General features: G+C 31.4%; 1 protein-coding gene across 4 annotated transcripts in view; it reads left to right on the top strand.

Annotated features, from left to right (window-relative positions):
• Positions 1–14,878, top strand: part of LOC136797030 (phosphatase and actin regulator 4-like) — a 254,080-nt gene that overhangs the window by 9,523 nt on the left and 229,679 nt on the right. For 2 of the 4 annotated variants that reach the window (XM_067052454.1, XM_067052451.1), the window contains exon 1: positions 11,634–11,909. In XM_067052454.1, the coding sequence (XP_066908555.1) occupies positions 11,699–11,909 (211 nt within the window). In that variant the 5' untranslated portion in view covers positions 11,634–11,698. Of the gene's footprint in view, positions 1–3,303; positions 3,411–3,560; positions 3,699–11,633; positions 11,910–14,878 lie in introns of those variants that run through there. The other 2 variants (XM_067052452.1, XM_067052453.1) reach the window with 2 other exon arrangements.

The raw sequence follows: 14,878 nt of genomic DNA, 5'->3' as shown, positions 1-14,878 counted from the left end.
CGAAGGATAAATGTGATTTGGTGGGATTTATTGGAATTAATTTTCTATAAATTCTAAACGATAAAAATAAGAAATCAATATACATATTGTTCTTATTTTAATAGATAAATGTTCATTTTCATCAAGTTTTCTAGAGGATGGTCCTCAAATAAAGGACATTGCCCCCTCCTTGCACTGTAATGGGTCCTAACTAACCCTGCTTCAGATGGAAGGAACAATTTTCAATTACAATAAAAAAGAAATTTCATTGATAGTGATATAGGTCGCTAGGAGGATGGCGCTTACACGCCTCCCTAAATTATTCCACACATCCTCCATCGGATTCATATCAGGAAATTTGCAGGCCACTCTGAAACGGTAATTCTAGAAGTATTTAGTGTCTATTCGGCGGTATATGGGTCTGTAATATTCTGCAAAAAAATGAATAGTTCACCAATTAATGGAGTTAATTGAGCCTCGTTCTGTTTGTCCTCTGCTGGAGTACGTCATGAATAGTGGATTTAACTACTCCAAGCGTCGCTGCATTGTACCGTACACTACGGCCTTCGCTTACCGCCAAGGTATCAGCTCGGACTTCGTCTTCATTCAAAAGAACCATTATCCTTCATCAGAATAGAAACATAAGGTTTCTTAATAATAACTCTTTTTTCGACTGTTATTTATAGGAATAGCGGATGTATAGGAAGCCAAAACGAAAAAGTAACTTTTGAAAGTAAAAAAAACAAATTCGATTGATTTGGAGAGACTGTGAATGCTCAGGCAACTTTAAATACTGAGAAAGATATTCCGTGGGTGAGAGAAGAAAGTTATACTTGGAAGGTCATGACTGAACTGATTTTTGAAGTCAAGGAGTATGGACGATGCGTGCATAAACTACTCTAAACGCAGAGTTCTTGTACAAGGAGAAGTATTTGAAGTTAGAATAGAGCTGAGGAAGAAAAACGGGCTCTCGCTTGTGCTATTAAGTCGAGGAACTTGACGTGAAAATTTAGGAGTGCGTTTTGAAATGAAGCAAAAATGGAAGATGCTCTAAGACTAATAAGAAAAGCAGAGAAAATCATTTTACAAATAAACGAGGATAAAACAAATTATGTGATAGCTGAAAAGTCCATCGTAACAATGATCTCTGTGTATGGCCAGTCATTCCCGAAAACAGACAGTATCAAGTTTTCTATTTTCTTTAAAGAATCCTAAAATCTCTAGAAATTTGAAGTGTATAATCTGAGTGTTGCTGTGTATGTATCTATGAGTACAATACCTTGATAAAGGTAGCTCTGATATACGTGGATTTAAAAAGAAATTCCCTCGCACAATAACCTGAGCGATCTGTTATCAGTGCCTTACCACATAGAGAAGCCTAATTGGTAACTTCTTGCCGAAACTTATCCACAAGAAATGAAGGTAAGGAGGTTAAGATGGGTGGGGGATATGGCTTGAAGCAATCCTCTAGACATCTATGAATCTATTACACCAGAAATATAAACAGGATCAACAAAGATACGGAAGATCTGTATGGAGGATTGGAGAAGACTGGTTAAGGCGACCAAAGATCTACAAGACCTGTAGGTTCATTTCAAAGACATTCTAGGATATAAACGCACTACCACCCTCCTCAGATGACATTTCCATGCTTTGCAATAGCCTATTATTTTCGTGGGAAATACAAATATAAGTGCCTCATATCCCAGGGAAAAAGTAGGTGCCACTTTTTCTATCTGACTCCAATAGATAATGTTAGCTATTCTTGACAAGGAGGCCTTGACAATGCGTGTTCAATATAGATAAGGTAGTTGATTAGACTTACTGTATGATAGCTGTAATTTCTCAAAGGTAACCTCATCGTACAGGGGATTTACAGGATTCCCTCGTAGGAGGATCTAGCGTGAAAGACTCTTCGTATCAAAACATGAATTGGAAGAAAATACTGCTCGTCTTATATACTGTCCCTAGAAGATACAGTTAGAGCACCGTTGGTGGGGTATTAATTCTACTAACGATAAAAAGAACTCCGCCTGTAAGTACTTACTTTATTGTGATTCAGTATATTCTTTTTAGTAAGTTTTATTTATTAAATCAACATATTTACATTTATAATACTGTTTACATGTTGATATATATTATTATTAAATTATTTATATTTTACAGAATAAATTAACACGATAAAAGACTAGAGAAAACATAGGTGGTACTCCAACATGAAACGAACTGAAGCTCTTCGTCTTGGCGGGCAGCGATAACGGTTTCGGCAGCTGTAATAGTCACAATCGGTAGCGTGTCGCTACATCTCAATTACTCAAAATTTTCTTTCCTTTTCTGTAAAATTTGAAATAAAAAATCATATTTAGTAACTAACATTTATAAAACTGATACGCCAAACTAAAATCCCTTCAATAGAATCATTTTCGACGATAAAGGGTATGTGATATTCCTTGCGTGCAGTACGATGCAGCTGCATCTTTTGCACTTGCCTAAGGCATTCCGCCGTTTGTACAGGTCCTGTACGTCTATAATGAAGCAACACTAGGAAACAAGTATCCTGCTCATTGTTCATTAGTGTTGCCTCAGTTGCACTTCTCTTTAGTGCTACTTATTTTGCCAAAGTTTTGGGCATTTTGATTGAGTGCAAAAGTGTTGTAAAAAAAATCTATAGTAATTTTTACGAAATTAAAAAAGAAATAATCTCACAATTCCAACTATCCTTAGTTGATTTCTTAGATTATGATTTGGGCTTATTGCCTTCCTCGTGTACATTCTTCAATACTTCGACAATTTGAATTTCACCGAACTCCACATTCTCGTCAGTATTTAAAGTTGTCCATTTCTAACTTTCTCACTAATTTTTTTTTTTAAGTTTCCGTAAAAGAGTTTATATAAGAATTTATAACCCTCAGAAAATAGTACTATTTTGAAGTCAAATCTTGAGTTTTGAAATAATTAAAACTTTAGGAGAAATTCTATACATACATTTCTTAGTAAGGGATAATAGTGTATGAAACGATCTAAAAATTAATATGAACTTCAAAGACCTTGTATTAACTAAATTAAAAAAAAAAATGCCTTTTATTTCTTGATTTATTTTTCATGTTTTACTAATTGTAAGCTAGCATGGCAACACTGACTAAAAGCGCGGGCGGGTAGGAAGGTTTTTTCGGTACGGTTGTAGTTAGAGTAGTGTTTAACTATGGGGTATGTTTTTTTTTTCTAAGAATGTAGGTTTGAGATTATTTTCTTGTGATGTTCTATGGATATTTTATAAAGTGACTTTTGCTTAAGATTTTTGACATTTTTAGTGGCAAAGTTTGTTGCATTAGTATCTTATTTTTCAGTGGTGAGCAACTGTTATACATTAGTGATACCATAAAAGCTAATGCATATCTTTTTGGAACTATTATCTAATACCCTAATACCAGGTAGTAATTTTATTATAGATAATGTTTATGTTAAAATACCTTTTAACGCGTTTAAAGGGGACTATTGTTTTATATTATGAGGTTATTTTACTAATTAATTTGTTAATATTATATAATTAAACTTTGATATGCTTTTATTTATAATTTCAGAAGAAAATACAGTAGTAAAAAACGAAAATGAAACTCCTACCACAGACACTACTGCGGATAACAACAGAACAGGAGGTTCAGCCTCTTCTTCGCAATCTGAAGAAGCTAATTCTAAAGATGGATACTCAACTAATTCACGTAAGTCATTTTATTAATATTTAATATCGTCTGCAATACATCTTTGATGCGTGGTCCTAAGGGCTTAAGTCACTTTTTGAGTAAGGTCCGGTTGGAAATAAGGTCTTTATGCTTCAGATAGACTTACTATTATAATGTTATAAAAAAATAGCAATTACAAAAATATCAATAATTAGATTTTACATAATGTTTTGAACTTGTTTTCGCTCTCCGGAAAAATTCATAATTTTGACTTAAGCACTTATTACCGCACATCAGTGATATATTATTAGGTAACTATTGTGTTCATTCGTGTTATATAGTTGTTCAGCATTAAATTATTAAATGATTTAGGGCGAAATTCGGTGATATAGTGTTTGTATAAGTGAATTTTTATTTGGGTTACATCTGTTGCCAAGTACAATTACAGAACCTGTTGAATAATTGTTTATTATGGTACCACGTTTATTACCTTCCATTAAATATTTCTAAATTTTATTGCTTTACTTATGGCCAATGTTAAAAATAAGCAATATTTCTTTTCAGGACCGTTTATATTTAAAAACTAATGAAGCGTTTGAATATTTCGATTAAATATTAGTGATATGCAGTTATGAAAAAGGTAAAAATTGTCATAGTGAAATTCTTGGAGTCGAAATTCTCTAATATAAATTTTTAAGCCATTTATTTTTTATGTGTTGAATACTTTTTCTTTTAATTTTATCATATTTTTGCGATAACTCGAATTCGAAATTCGCGTGATGGCAATACTTTCCTACTCACTGTATACTACTATATATTCTAGATATAAGTATGCAAAAGTAAAAAAATCTTAATTCTATATGAGATATGGTAATATAGTTAAGCGGTTCCCAAAATGACTGAGGTGCCTCGAGCGAATACCACTTTGTCAAAATATATATAAAAAAAAGAAGAAATAATTAAAAGTTAAAAGTACTTTCCAATATTTATATAAGAGAACCAATATTCAACAAAAGTACAAAAGGTATATAATTATTTAAGGTGTATTAATATTGAAATATCCTCCAAAACAATTTGTGGAACTCTTGTAAGACAAGGGTAATTCAATACAGGAATGAATTCATCCGAATCAACCTACTAACGAAATAATTAGGAAATATAATTTGATTGGGCTAAATATGAATCGAATAGGATTTTCTTGTTTTTTTCTTTGATTTAGAAATGAATTTGTTTTTTTTTTTCAAATATTATAATAACCTAAACTATTTAAAAAAAATTCTTGTGTACTACAATTAACGATAATCATAAAAAAATATAATTTTGAGGAATTTTTACTTATATAATGTTCTTACTCAGGTATTCACTTACGACTTATACCAACTAACAAACATGTATCATTATTTATACCAGCAAAGAAATGTGTAGATATATATATTTTTGTAATAGTTCGCTAAAATTTTTAATAACTAATATTCTACTGTTATTTTAAACTTAAGGTTATTAAAAAAAAAACGAGTTATTTACTTCTGATCATGAAAAAACATTAAATTAGAAATTTAACTTCTCACAATAAATTCATTTTTCTTTATTTATGAAGTATCTTAAATTAAAGGACTTCCAATTTTAATTTAATCCTGTCGAAACAGGACTAAATTAGAAGACTAAATCAACAAGACCAAAGAGAAAATAACGCGGTAAAACGGCTTTTGTTATGATTAGTAAAAACGTTTTCTTGTTATGCACATTTTTTTTATTATTATTTTCCTATTAACTTAAACGCTGTAAGGATAATGGCGACATTTATATATATTTTATCTTGACATGGAGCGAATTTTTTAATAAGTTAGCGAATAAAAACTTGTAGTTGGGGCCTTTAACTCAACAGTGCAGTAATTGATGAGGTTTGTGGACCTTTCACCTGGGCTACACTGCCCAATAGCCAAAGAGGAGAACAAATTAAGTTATCTCATCCCAATTTTTGATTAATGAAAGCTAAATTTAAAATGGTGCAAAACTTTCACAGAAAACATTGCACGATATTTTCTATTGGAAAAATATTCAGTTTTTACCTAGACTTCACAAGGGATGCAGTAAATGTCTTTAAAAAGTAAATATTGTAGTATTTAAGATACACGCGTGATGGTTTAGGTGTAGAGCTGCTTGTGATGTCTTTTCATTTATGTTGTTATCTACCAATTGCTCTACCCACTCTATCAAAAAGTGTAATCGATCCAAATGACCTTTATCTTTTTTGTATATAATATATGTCGAGACATGTATGGTTGACTAATACCTCTGTTGTTCGAAAATATACGTTTGTTCCTGGGCGTAATTTATATTTCAAGGGCGTTATGAATCAACATAACGAATTAACGTATGGTCATACATTTCCATGGTATTTGTTAAAATAAATTTACAAAATATTGATTTTTTTTCGGATAAAAAGGTTACTTTTTGAAAAACTGTATCTCGGGTACTATTGTACGAAAACAGCTCTATTAGGTCTCATATTTTAGCAAATTTATTCTACTTTAAATGATGTATTATGTTTTTTAGTGTTGTTGGTGGTTTTATAGATATGGAGCTCCAAATGAAAAGTTAATTTTTTGGGTTTAATTTTTTTATGTATCTTTTACTTTATGTATTTTTGCATAATTCTATATTATTATTCTAATCACACCAAAATACGCTTAGTGTTCTGCGTTAAATGAATTCAAGAAAAAGAAGATAAACGTTTCAACTACCTTTAATATGGGTCTTAATATATATCTGTACATTTAATAGTTACTGATATAGTTTTCCATAAACTAAATTTTTTTTTTTTCTTTTAAGGATAAATCAACATTTTGCGATTTTATTTTGAGAAATATCTTGGAAATTGCCTCGACTATTGCTCAGTCGAGTGCGATAGATCTCTTGTATGCGTCGATCGTAGATGTTTCCATGGTATTTGTGAAAGTAAATTTACAAAATATAGATATTTGTTTGTGTTTTTTTTTTTAATAAGGGTTACTTTTTGAAAAACTGTATCTTGGGTACTATTATACGTAAACAGTTCTATTAGTGCTCATATTTTAGCAAATTTACTCTACTTTAAATGATATATTATGTTTTTATATATTTATATATAGTTGACCGTAAAAATTTATGTATAGGAAGATGGTCAGGGTTGCGGTCAAAGGAGAAACAAAAATAGTTTACAACTATTTATTTTCCTGTATAGGAAGATGGTCAGGGTTGCGGTCAAAGGAGAAACAAAAATAGTTTACAACTATTTATTTTCCGACGTTTCGCCCTACTTTGTAGGGCTTCATCAGGGCTAAAAAGATACAAACTGATACAATAAGAATAAAAATACAAAGATAAGATAATTATTGTATCTTATCTTTGTATTTTTATTCTTATCATTGTATCTTATCTTTGTATTTTTATTCTTATCATTGTATCTTATCTTTGTATTTTTATTCTTATCATTGTATCATTTTGTATCTTTTTACCCAAAGATTTTAAAGATACAAAATGATACAATGATAAGAATAAAAATACAAAGATAAGATACAATAATTATCTTATCTTTGTATTTTTATTCTTATTGTATCAGTTTGTATCTTTTTAGCCCTGATGAAGCCCTACAAAGTAGGGCGAAACGTCGGAAAATAAATAGTTGTAAACTATTTTTGTTTCTCCTTTGACCGTACCCTGGCCATCTTCCTATACATATTATGTTTTTAGTGTTGTTAGTTTTATAGATATGGAGCTTCGAATGAAAAAGTATTTTTTTTTTAACATTTTGAAACACCCGCCATTTCTATTCCCCCTACCTATACTTAACAGTCTCATCAGTTTTGAGTAGTACTTATACATAGTTTTCATTAAAGTAATAAAAAATTGGGGTGAAATAACTTCATTTTTTTTTTCTCCCGGACTCTTTGTCTAAATGAATCGGCCAAAGAGGTCAGAGGTGTTAACCAAAGAGACATTATTCTTGAAGGTAAGATATTTCGGGTTTGATTTAAGTTATGATTCTGTTCTGTTTTTTACTTTAGGTATTTTTGCGTTACAACATGTTATTATTTCAACCACCCTATGGTGCTCCTATTTTTAAAAATCTTTTTTTTTAAATGATTGGATAGAGTGCTACCAATGGGTAGTTTCTCTACACGCCTGTAACACTCCAATTTAACTTAGATCAGATTTACTGAATGTATTATGATGTACAGTTGTAAATAGCAATGAATAAATATTTTTTAAAAAAATGATTGGAATATTTAAATAGCGAGTTTGTATTCCGCAATTTTCTTAAAACTATATAAATTTGTGAAAATATTTAATATCTTCTTTATCATTAATAGCGAGTCTACGCGTTGACGCCTACCCATAGTTTCAACAATTCAATTATGATGGCATTGAGCCTGCCTCACGAACTAAAACCTGTTTTCATTCTCACTGGTGCGCTATCATTGGTCTTTTCTTTTATCTTTTTTTTTATCCTACCTCTATGTTCATCGTAATATCGGACTTCTCTGGCCTTCATTTAGGTATGTTCGGTGTTTATTTAAAACCTGATTATCTTACCTCAATGCGATTTCACAAGGAAAATAGTTCCTTTTAAATAACTTGCATATTAAGAACAAGGATGACCAACCCGCGGTACGCCTTGAACATTTTACAGGCCAGCGAGATTCATCACACTTCTCCAAAATGTATTTATTTTATATCGGCCAAATTAATAAAATCCAATGAATTATAGGAATACATTATTTGTGCATCCAGATATTTTTATATTTCATTATATAATAATACATTTAGTATTATATATTTCTTTTAAGGATGAATTAACGGAAGAATCAAGATGGCTACACAACGCTGAATTGTACCCGCTAAATATAATTCAGGTTATAACATTGCTCCTTATAAGATGGGCGTGGGCGTGTAAGGTTGTAGCGCTTAGTAGCGAGTGGATTCCTAAAATTTTAATAAACGTTGAACCGACGGGTAAACATCCGAGGGGTAGACCGAAACGTAGATGGGAGGATTGCGTTAAGACTGATTTAGAAGAATTGAGTTTTGAGGGGGCTTCAGAGCGCGCGATTGACCAGTGGTATCGGCATCGAACCTTCGGATTCGTTAGGCCTTTATTATTATTATTATATATTTCTTTTACAATTTGCATTTAGTATCATTATTATTATATTATCTATGTTTACATGTAAGAATGATACTGAACAAAATATTGGTTTATTTAAAAACAAATTTGATCTTTTTTTTCTCACCTTTATTCTTTTTAAAATTTTCTAACGTTTCGACCACTCAGGTCATTTTCAAGGATACCTTTACTTTGTTGTCATTTTCTCTTTTAAAATTCTTTAAAATGCCGGCTAATTGCCTTTGTCCCATCTATAACTTCTTCTATATAATTCTTTCTTAAATTTAAAAATTGTATCAACCACTTCTCTTCTTTCTTTCTTTCTTTCTAAAGATCCAGAGATTTCTAAAGAAAGAAGAGAAGTGGTTGATATAAGTTTTAAATGTAAGAAAGAGTTATATAGAAGAAGTTATAGATGGGACAAAGGCAATAAGCCGGCATTTTTAGGAATTTTAAAAGAGAAAATGACAACAAAGTAAAGGTATCCTTGAAAATGACCTGAGTGGTCGAAACGTTGGAAGGTTTTAAAAAGAATAAAGTTGAGAAAAAAAGGATCAAATTTGTTTTTAAATAAACTAAACCACTCTCAAACAAGAATATATTAATAAAAATTAATCTAAAATATTTGTTATTAGCGTCCTTTGAAACTCTTGAATACAAATGATTCTAAAAATGAAAAATATTTGGACTCGATGTTTTGGTAGATTTTTTTTTTACTGATTGAATGCAATTATTCTAGATGATAGCTGGATCCCCTGGCACAACTTTTTATTCAAAATTAAATAATACAGTTAAACTAATATGAATGATTCTCTGGAAAAAGGAAATTTTCATGTAATAGATATCTTGTAAACAGCATGCTCTGAAATCCTAGTATTTTAATAATTCTCTGTGTTAAGATATATTTACTGGTGTTAAAATCGGGGCCGTCCGTAGTTCAGGTGGTTGAGGCGCAGTTCTTGGCTATCTGGGAACTTTGGCTGCGCCGGTTCGAATCCGGTCTGGGGTGTCGAGTTTTTCATTGCAGTGGAGATCTCACGTAATGAAACCTCTTAACCCCCAACCATAGTTAGAACAGGTAGGCTACCTTTAGATAAACCCTCTCCTTTCCCCCCCCCCCCCGTTTGTCAGTAATGACTAGGAGGAGGGTCATCAAAAAGAAAAAAAGGTTTTAAGATCGGCTATCGCTCTCGGATGATTGTTCTCATTTAAGGATATAAAAATAATAATAATAAATCCTTATAGCTATTACTCTTGAAGGATCAGGGAGGCAGTACTTTGTATGAAAGTACTGTTACTAGATGGAAGGTTGTAGAAGGAGATGATTGATTAGAATCATACTCGACCACCTAACTTTTCCCTTGGTAGATTCCGGAGAGCTCCTTAACTTACAGAGCTGACTCACGGCTATAGACTAATCATTTATCTGTTACAGCCGGATTCATACTAGGGCCCTTGGAGTTAGTAGCACAGTGCCTTACCCCTGAGCCACTTCGGCTTATAACTTTATAAGGAAATAAAATTGAAAAAATCCGTAACATGTGTGTATCCATTTCTACTTTCAGATTTTAAAACCAAATTCTTAGCTTCAAAAAATGCAGTTAGAACAATATTCTGTTCCAGTTAATTAGCTGCAGGAGTTATCCTCATGGATTACTAAAAATATGTGAGCTTCAGAAAACGTTGTATAAAAAAATATGTCTGTCTCATGATTAAATGAAAGATCTCTCTCCTCATTCATCACTGCGACGAAGTAGGAATTTAATGGTTTCATTTCTTCTTAGTAGTCCTCATATCTTTGGAATGACTTTTCTTTTATGACCCATATAAAAACTGGGGAAACGCAGGTGTGACATTTTATTAACGTCCGTTCCATGTTTCAATATTTCTCATTTTTCAAAATTTAATTTAATTTTTTCTCCTATTGCCATTTCCTTTTATTCTTTGGGCTGAACAAGGACTTGGTAAATTGTGTTCATTAATTATTTTAAATTCCAACTATATGGAACTTAAAAATCTAATTTGTCCGTTCCAGGGGTCTATTGTCTATCCATTCTGTAGATGTATTCCGTACTTTTATTAATTACCCTACAATTATAATCCTTAATTATATACTATATTATCTATTTATATGTACTAGATGCTACAATATCAGATTGTATGATCATCATAGATCAGGAGTCCTGATTACTAATTACTTGGAATAGAAAGGAAACTAGGAAATACTGGCATCAGAAGGATGTATAGAGTCTCTTCAGCTTGGCGTAATACTGGGTTATGTGCGTATCGCTGGTGAAATCTATTTTAATTCTCCAGTTTTGACCCCATTCTTCTAAGATTTTAAATGATGTAGGGGATTAGAGTGTGAGATGCAATGTGTGATGTTTCATTGGGATATCACCAATTTAAAAAAATAAAAATTTTGGTGGCTAACTTTTTTGAAAACTTATCACTGTAAGCTACCGTTTGTCTAAGCATCGCTGATATAAATTTGGAAAAAAAAAACAACATAAATATTTCTAATTTATCATCAGTTTAAGACTGACTAACTTTATATCAGGAACTTTTTGAAGTTTAATGATATTTAATAAATCATGTGGTATTATCATTTTCCGTTATTACCCTTTCTTTTTTTTAAATGGGCTATGCCATTTACCGTTGAAGGATACATAAATAAAGGCTATTGGCCAATGAAGGATGTTGTATTATTATATTAAATATTGTGGGAGAGGAAGGGTTTGATTAAAGCTTATTAGGCAGGGAACCGGGGGGGGGGGGAGATGTGGGAGAGGGGATGAGGAGGACGGGTGGGGAGGAGAAAGCCGGCAGTCGGTCCCGTGATGCGGGTTAGTGAGTGTCTGTTCTCTGTGGCCGGTGTCGGGCCGACCTAGTGATGTCGGTTCGGATCAGCGGTCTGTACCTGGACCCGGGGGCCAAGCCCCCCCCTGTGGCCATTGTCACCCCACACAGGTCCAACAGCCTCGACTTCCTCAACTTCGAGGAGAAGAGGCAGCTCATTGCATCTTCCTTGTCCCTCACCGATTTCCTTCACAAGGGAGGTTCTGTCACAAGCCCTTCTTCTCCGACAACCGGACCCATTTACGGTAATTATAGAAAATATATATTTTTAATCTGAGCATACTATAACTGTCATATATATTTTAAAAATAATTTCTGTTCTCTGTTCTGATCATATTATCATTGCATTAAGTATTACATCAATTTTTTTTTTTATTAATCTCTCATTTTTTATGAATAATTAATCAAATTAAAAGTATCAGAGAAATAAACAAAGAGAAAAAATGTATTCATTTCAAAAAAGGAAGAATAGAATGTTGTGTAAACAAAGAAAATATACGTTATTTCACTTAAATAAAGTTTCATATATTTATATATACATATTAGAGTAGTAAATGCATATCATTTTATATGCATATGTCAGGTCTGAATACAATACTAACATTCTACACTTCCACAAACTTTTAGTATGCATGAAAACTACATTGCATTTTCTGGGAAAAAAACAAAACGAAATTAGATGTTTTTTTATGTTTACTATAAAATTTGCTGAAGTAGAAACTATATGCTTTATAGATAAACACTTCATATAGCTGACCATATAGAATTATTTTTCGTTTTAAAAATTTATTAAGATCATCTTTTGTTTTCGTAATACCGTCTCTCATTTTGTTAATGTTTATAAAAGTACACATGATAAGAGATGTTTATTGAGAGTTCAATAAATAAAATTAAATAAAAAAATAATGGCGAGCTAAAAAAAAAAAAAATAATATGAAGAATATTGTACTATTTGTGAAGAATTTTCACGAAGAGACTTGCTAAAGTAAAAAATAAAATAAAAGATAAACTGAGTTGCAAGGCACGTGCTGCTGCCTAATTGAATTTAATTGTCGAAGAGCAGTTAAATTGAGTTGGGACGGCCATGATGCTGTACTGCCAAGAATCAAAACACTAATGCGCTCTTGTGGTTATGTTAATAAGGTGTGAGGATTGATACGAAATCTATGATTATGAGTTTTTATTCTCGGGGCTGACTTATAATATTAGATATAAACATGGTAATAACCAAAAAAATATCTAAATTATAAATACATATTAAGTCGTGATTAAATTAGAGATTCGGTCTTATTGGTTTTTTGTTAGAATTGAACATTTATCTCGGATATTAAATAATAAATCAGATATTTTTCCTGTGGGAAGTATTAAGTTTTAGTTGCGATACATGACTTATAGACTTTATTCGGTCCAATGATATAGTACATGAATTACGTTGGATATAGAAACTTGGAAACACTCAGTTTCATTATACGAAATTGTAATATATAATAAATCATAATAACGTTATAATAATAATATAATGTGGGAGGGTAGGTTTACTCTTTGATCAGCCACCCTTCTCTCCCTTGATCTGCTTAGTGATGGAGTAAAGTTATTAACGAATCAATTTCTTTATTCTTTGATAAAAAATATTTTTGTCTTTGAAGACGCTTAGAGTTGTGTAACGTTGACTGCTTTGTTGTAAGATTGAAAATTAGTTGCATATAATTAAATTATTACATTTAAAACAAATATTATTATTATTGTACTAAAAGATGTTTAAGTCCAAATACTTGAATTGACCACTCGTCCGATTTTTTTCTAAACCGTGAGGTGAACCACCATTAACAATTTCAGTTTCATAGGGAATTTGTTAATATTGTATGCATTATAGTGTTATTTTCTTGGAGGAAGGAGTATAATGGAGGGAGTAAGCTGGCAAAAAAGTGAAGCTAAAAGGGTGGGCTTTATGCGCTTTTAAGGGGCGTGATAGAGGAGTAGGAGAAGAGTACGAGTCTTCTGTTGTTTTAGATTAAAATGGCGGACATTTCTGTTAACCTCGTCTTGAAGCTTCCCTTCGTGGGCGTGGCCTTTTTGGCTTCACTTTTATATCACGTTGGGTTATTCCACCCCCTCCCTCTATCCGGTTGTTTTATATGTTGAGATAAAGATATCGCTTTTTCATGGAACCCTACCTAGTATATTTACAGAATAAACATGGTTCTTCAAAACAAATCTCTACTGATAAGTATAAAGGATTTAATTCCAAAAAATGTCGATTTTAAGTACATAGTCAGACTCAGAAAAAAACTTTTTTATTGATTGGTATAAAGGATTTAAGTTGATAATTAAAATAATGTCCTGGTTATAACTGTATTGAACAGAAAACAGTTTTTATACAGAATTTTTTTAACTTTATTTTTCGTCACCTAAAAAACAAGAATATGGATTTAAATCGTTTAAACTTATAGTACAGACATCTTGGCTAGTAATTTTCTGATTTCTGTACTGTAGTAGATTTAATTATCTTTCAAATGAGTAGCTGTAATGTTCCCGAAGATACATAGTTTTAGATTTGATCTATTTTTTTTTTTTAGGTATTAGAAATCGATTTTTTTAAAACATATATAGTACGATTTTTTTCAAAACCCAGCCTATTCTATATCTATAGCATAAGAGGAACTTAGGGCTTAGTTATGAAGAAGCACCGTTAAATGCCTCGTCTGAACAAGATCAATTTGCTCTACCTATATATAAGTATAACGTAGAAAAACAAATGAAAGTAAAGTTTTGTAATATTCTATTGTCGATATAATATAAGTGTATATTTGGGCTGTAGTATAATAGTATTGATAATTTTTTTTTAAATTACAACAAGAATATTCGAAAAAAAAACATATATTTTTCACGATTAATTTTCACGTTGTTACTTACAAAATATTTAAATTATTATTTTTAAATTTAAACGTAAAATTTTCGCCGTAGTATTCTAAGCTAGACAGAATGACACCCTCGGTTGAGCAATATGGTCACCCTTTGATCAAGCTTCGGTCTGATAGCTTGAGGGAACCTTATCTATAATTAAGTTTTTTAATTAAATTTTATCCTCCCCCTCTCTTAAAAAAGATTCTATATCTAAAATTAAAAAAAAAAATAAATAAAACTTGTAATTAGGTCCCTGATTTTTATATTTATAAAAATCTTATAATTGTAGTGTAGATTTAAATTATTTTAT

This window comes from Halyomorpha halys, unplaced genomic scaffold (assembly GCF_000696795.3).
Source record: "Halyomorpha halys isolate HHAL.00 unplaced genomic scaffold, Hhal_1.1 Scaffold816.1, whole genome shotgun sequence".
NCBI classification, from domain to species: domain Eukaryota; kingdom Metazoa; phylum Arthropoda; class Insecta; order Hemiptera; family Pentatomidae; genus Halyomorpha; species Halyomorpha halys.
Note: the sequence above shows the minus strand (reverse complement) of the source record. Positions and strands in the feature narration are given on the sequence as shown.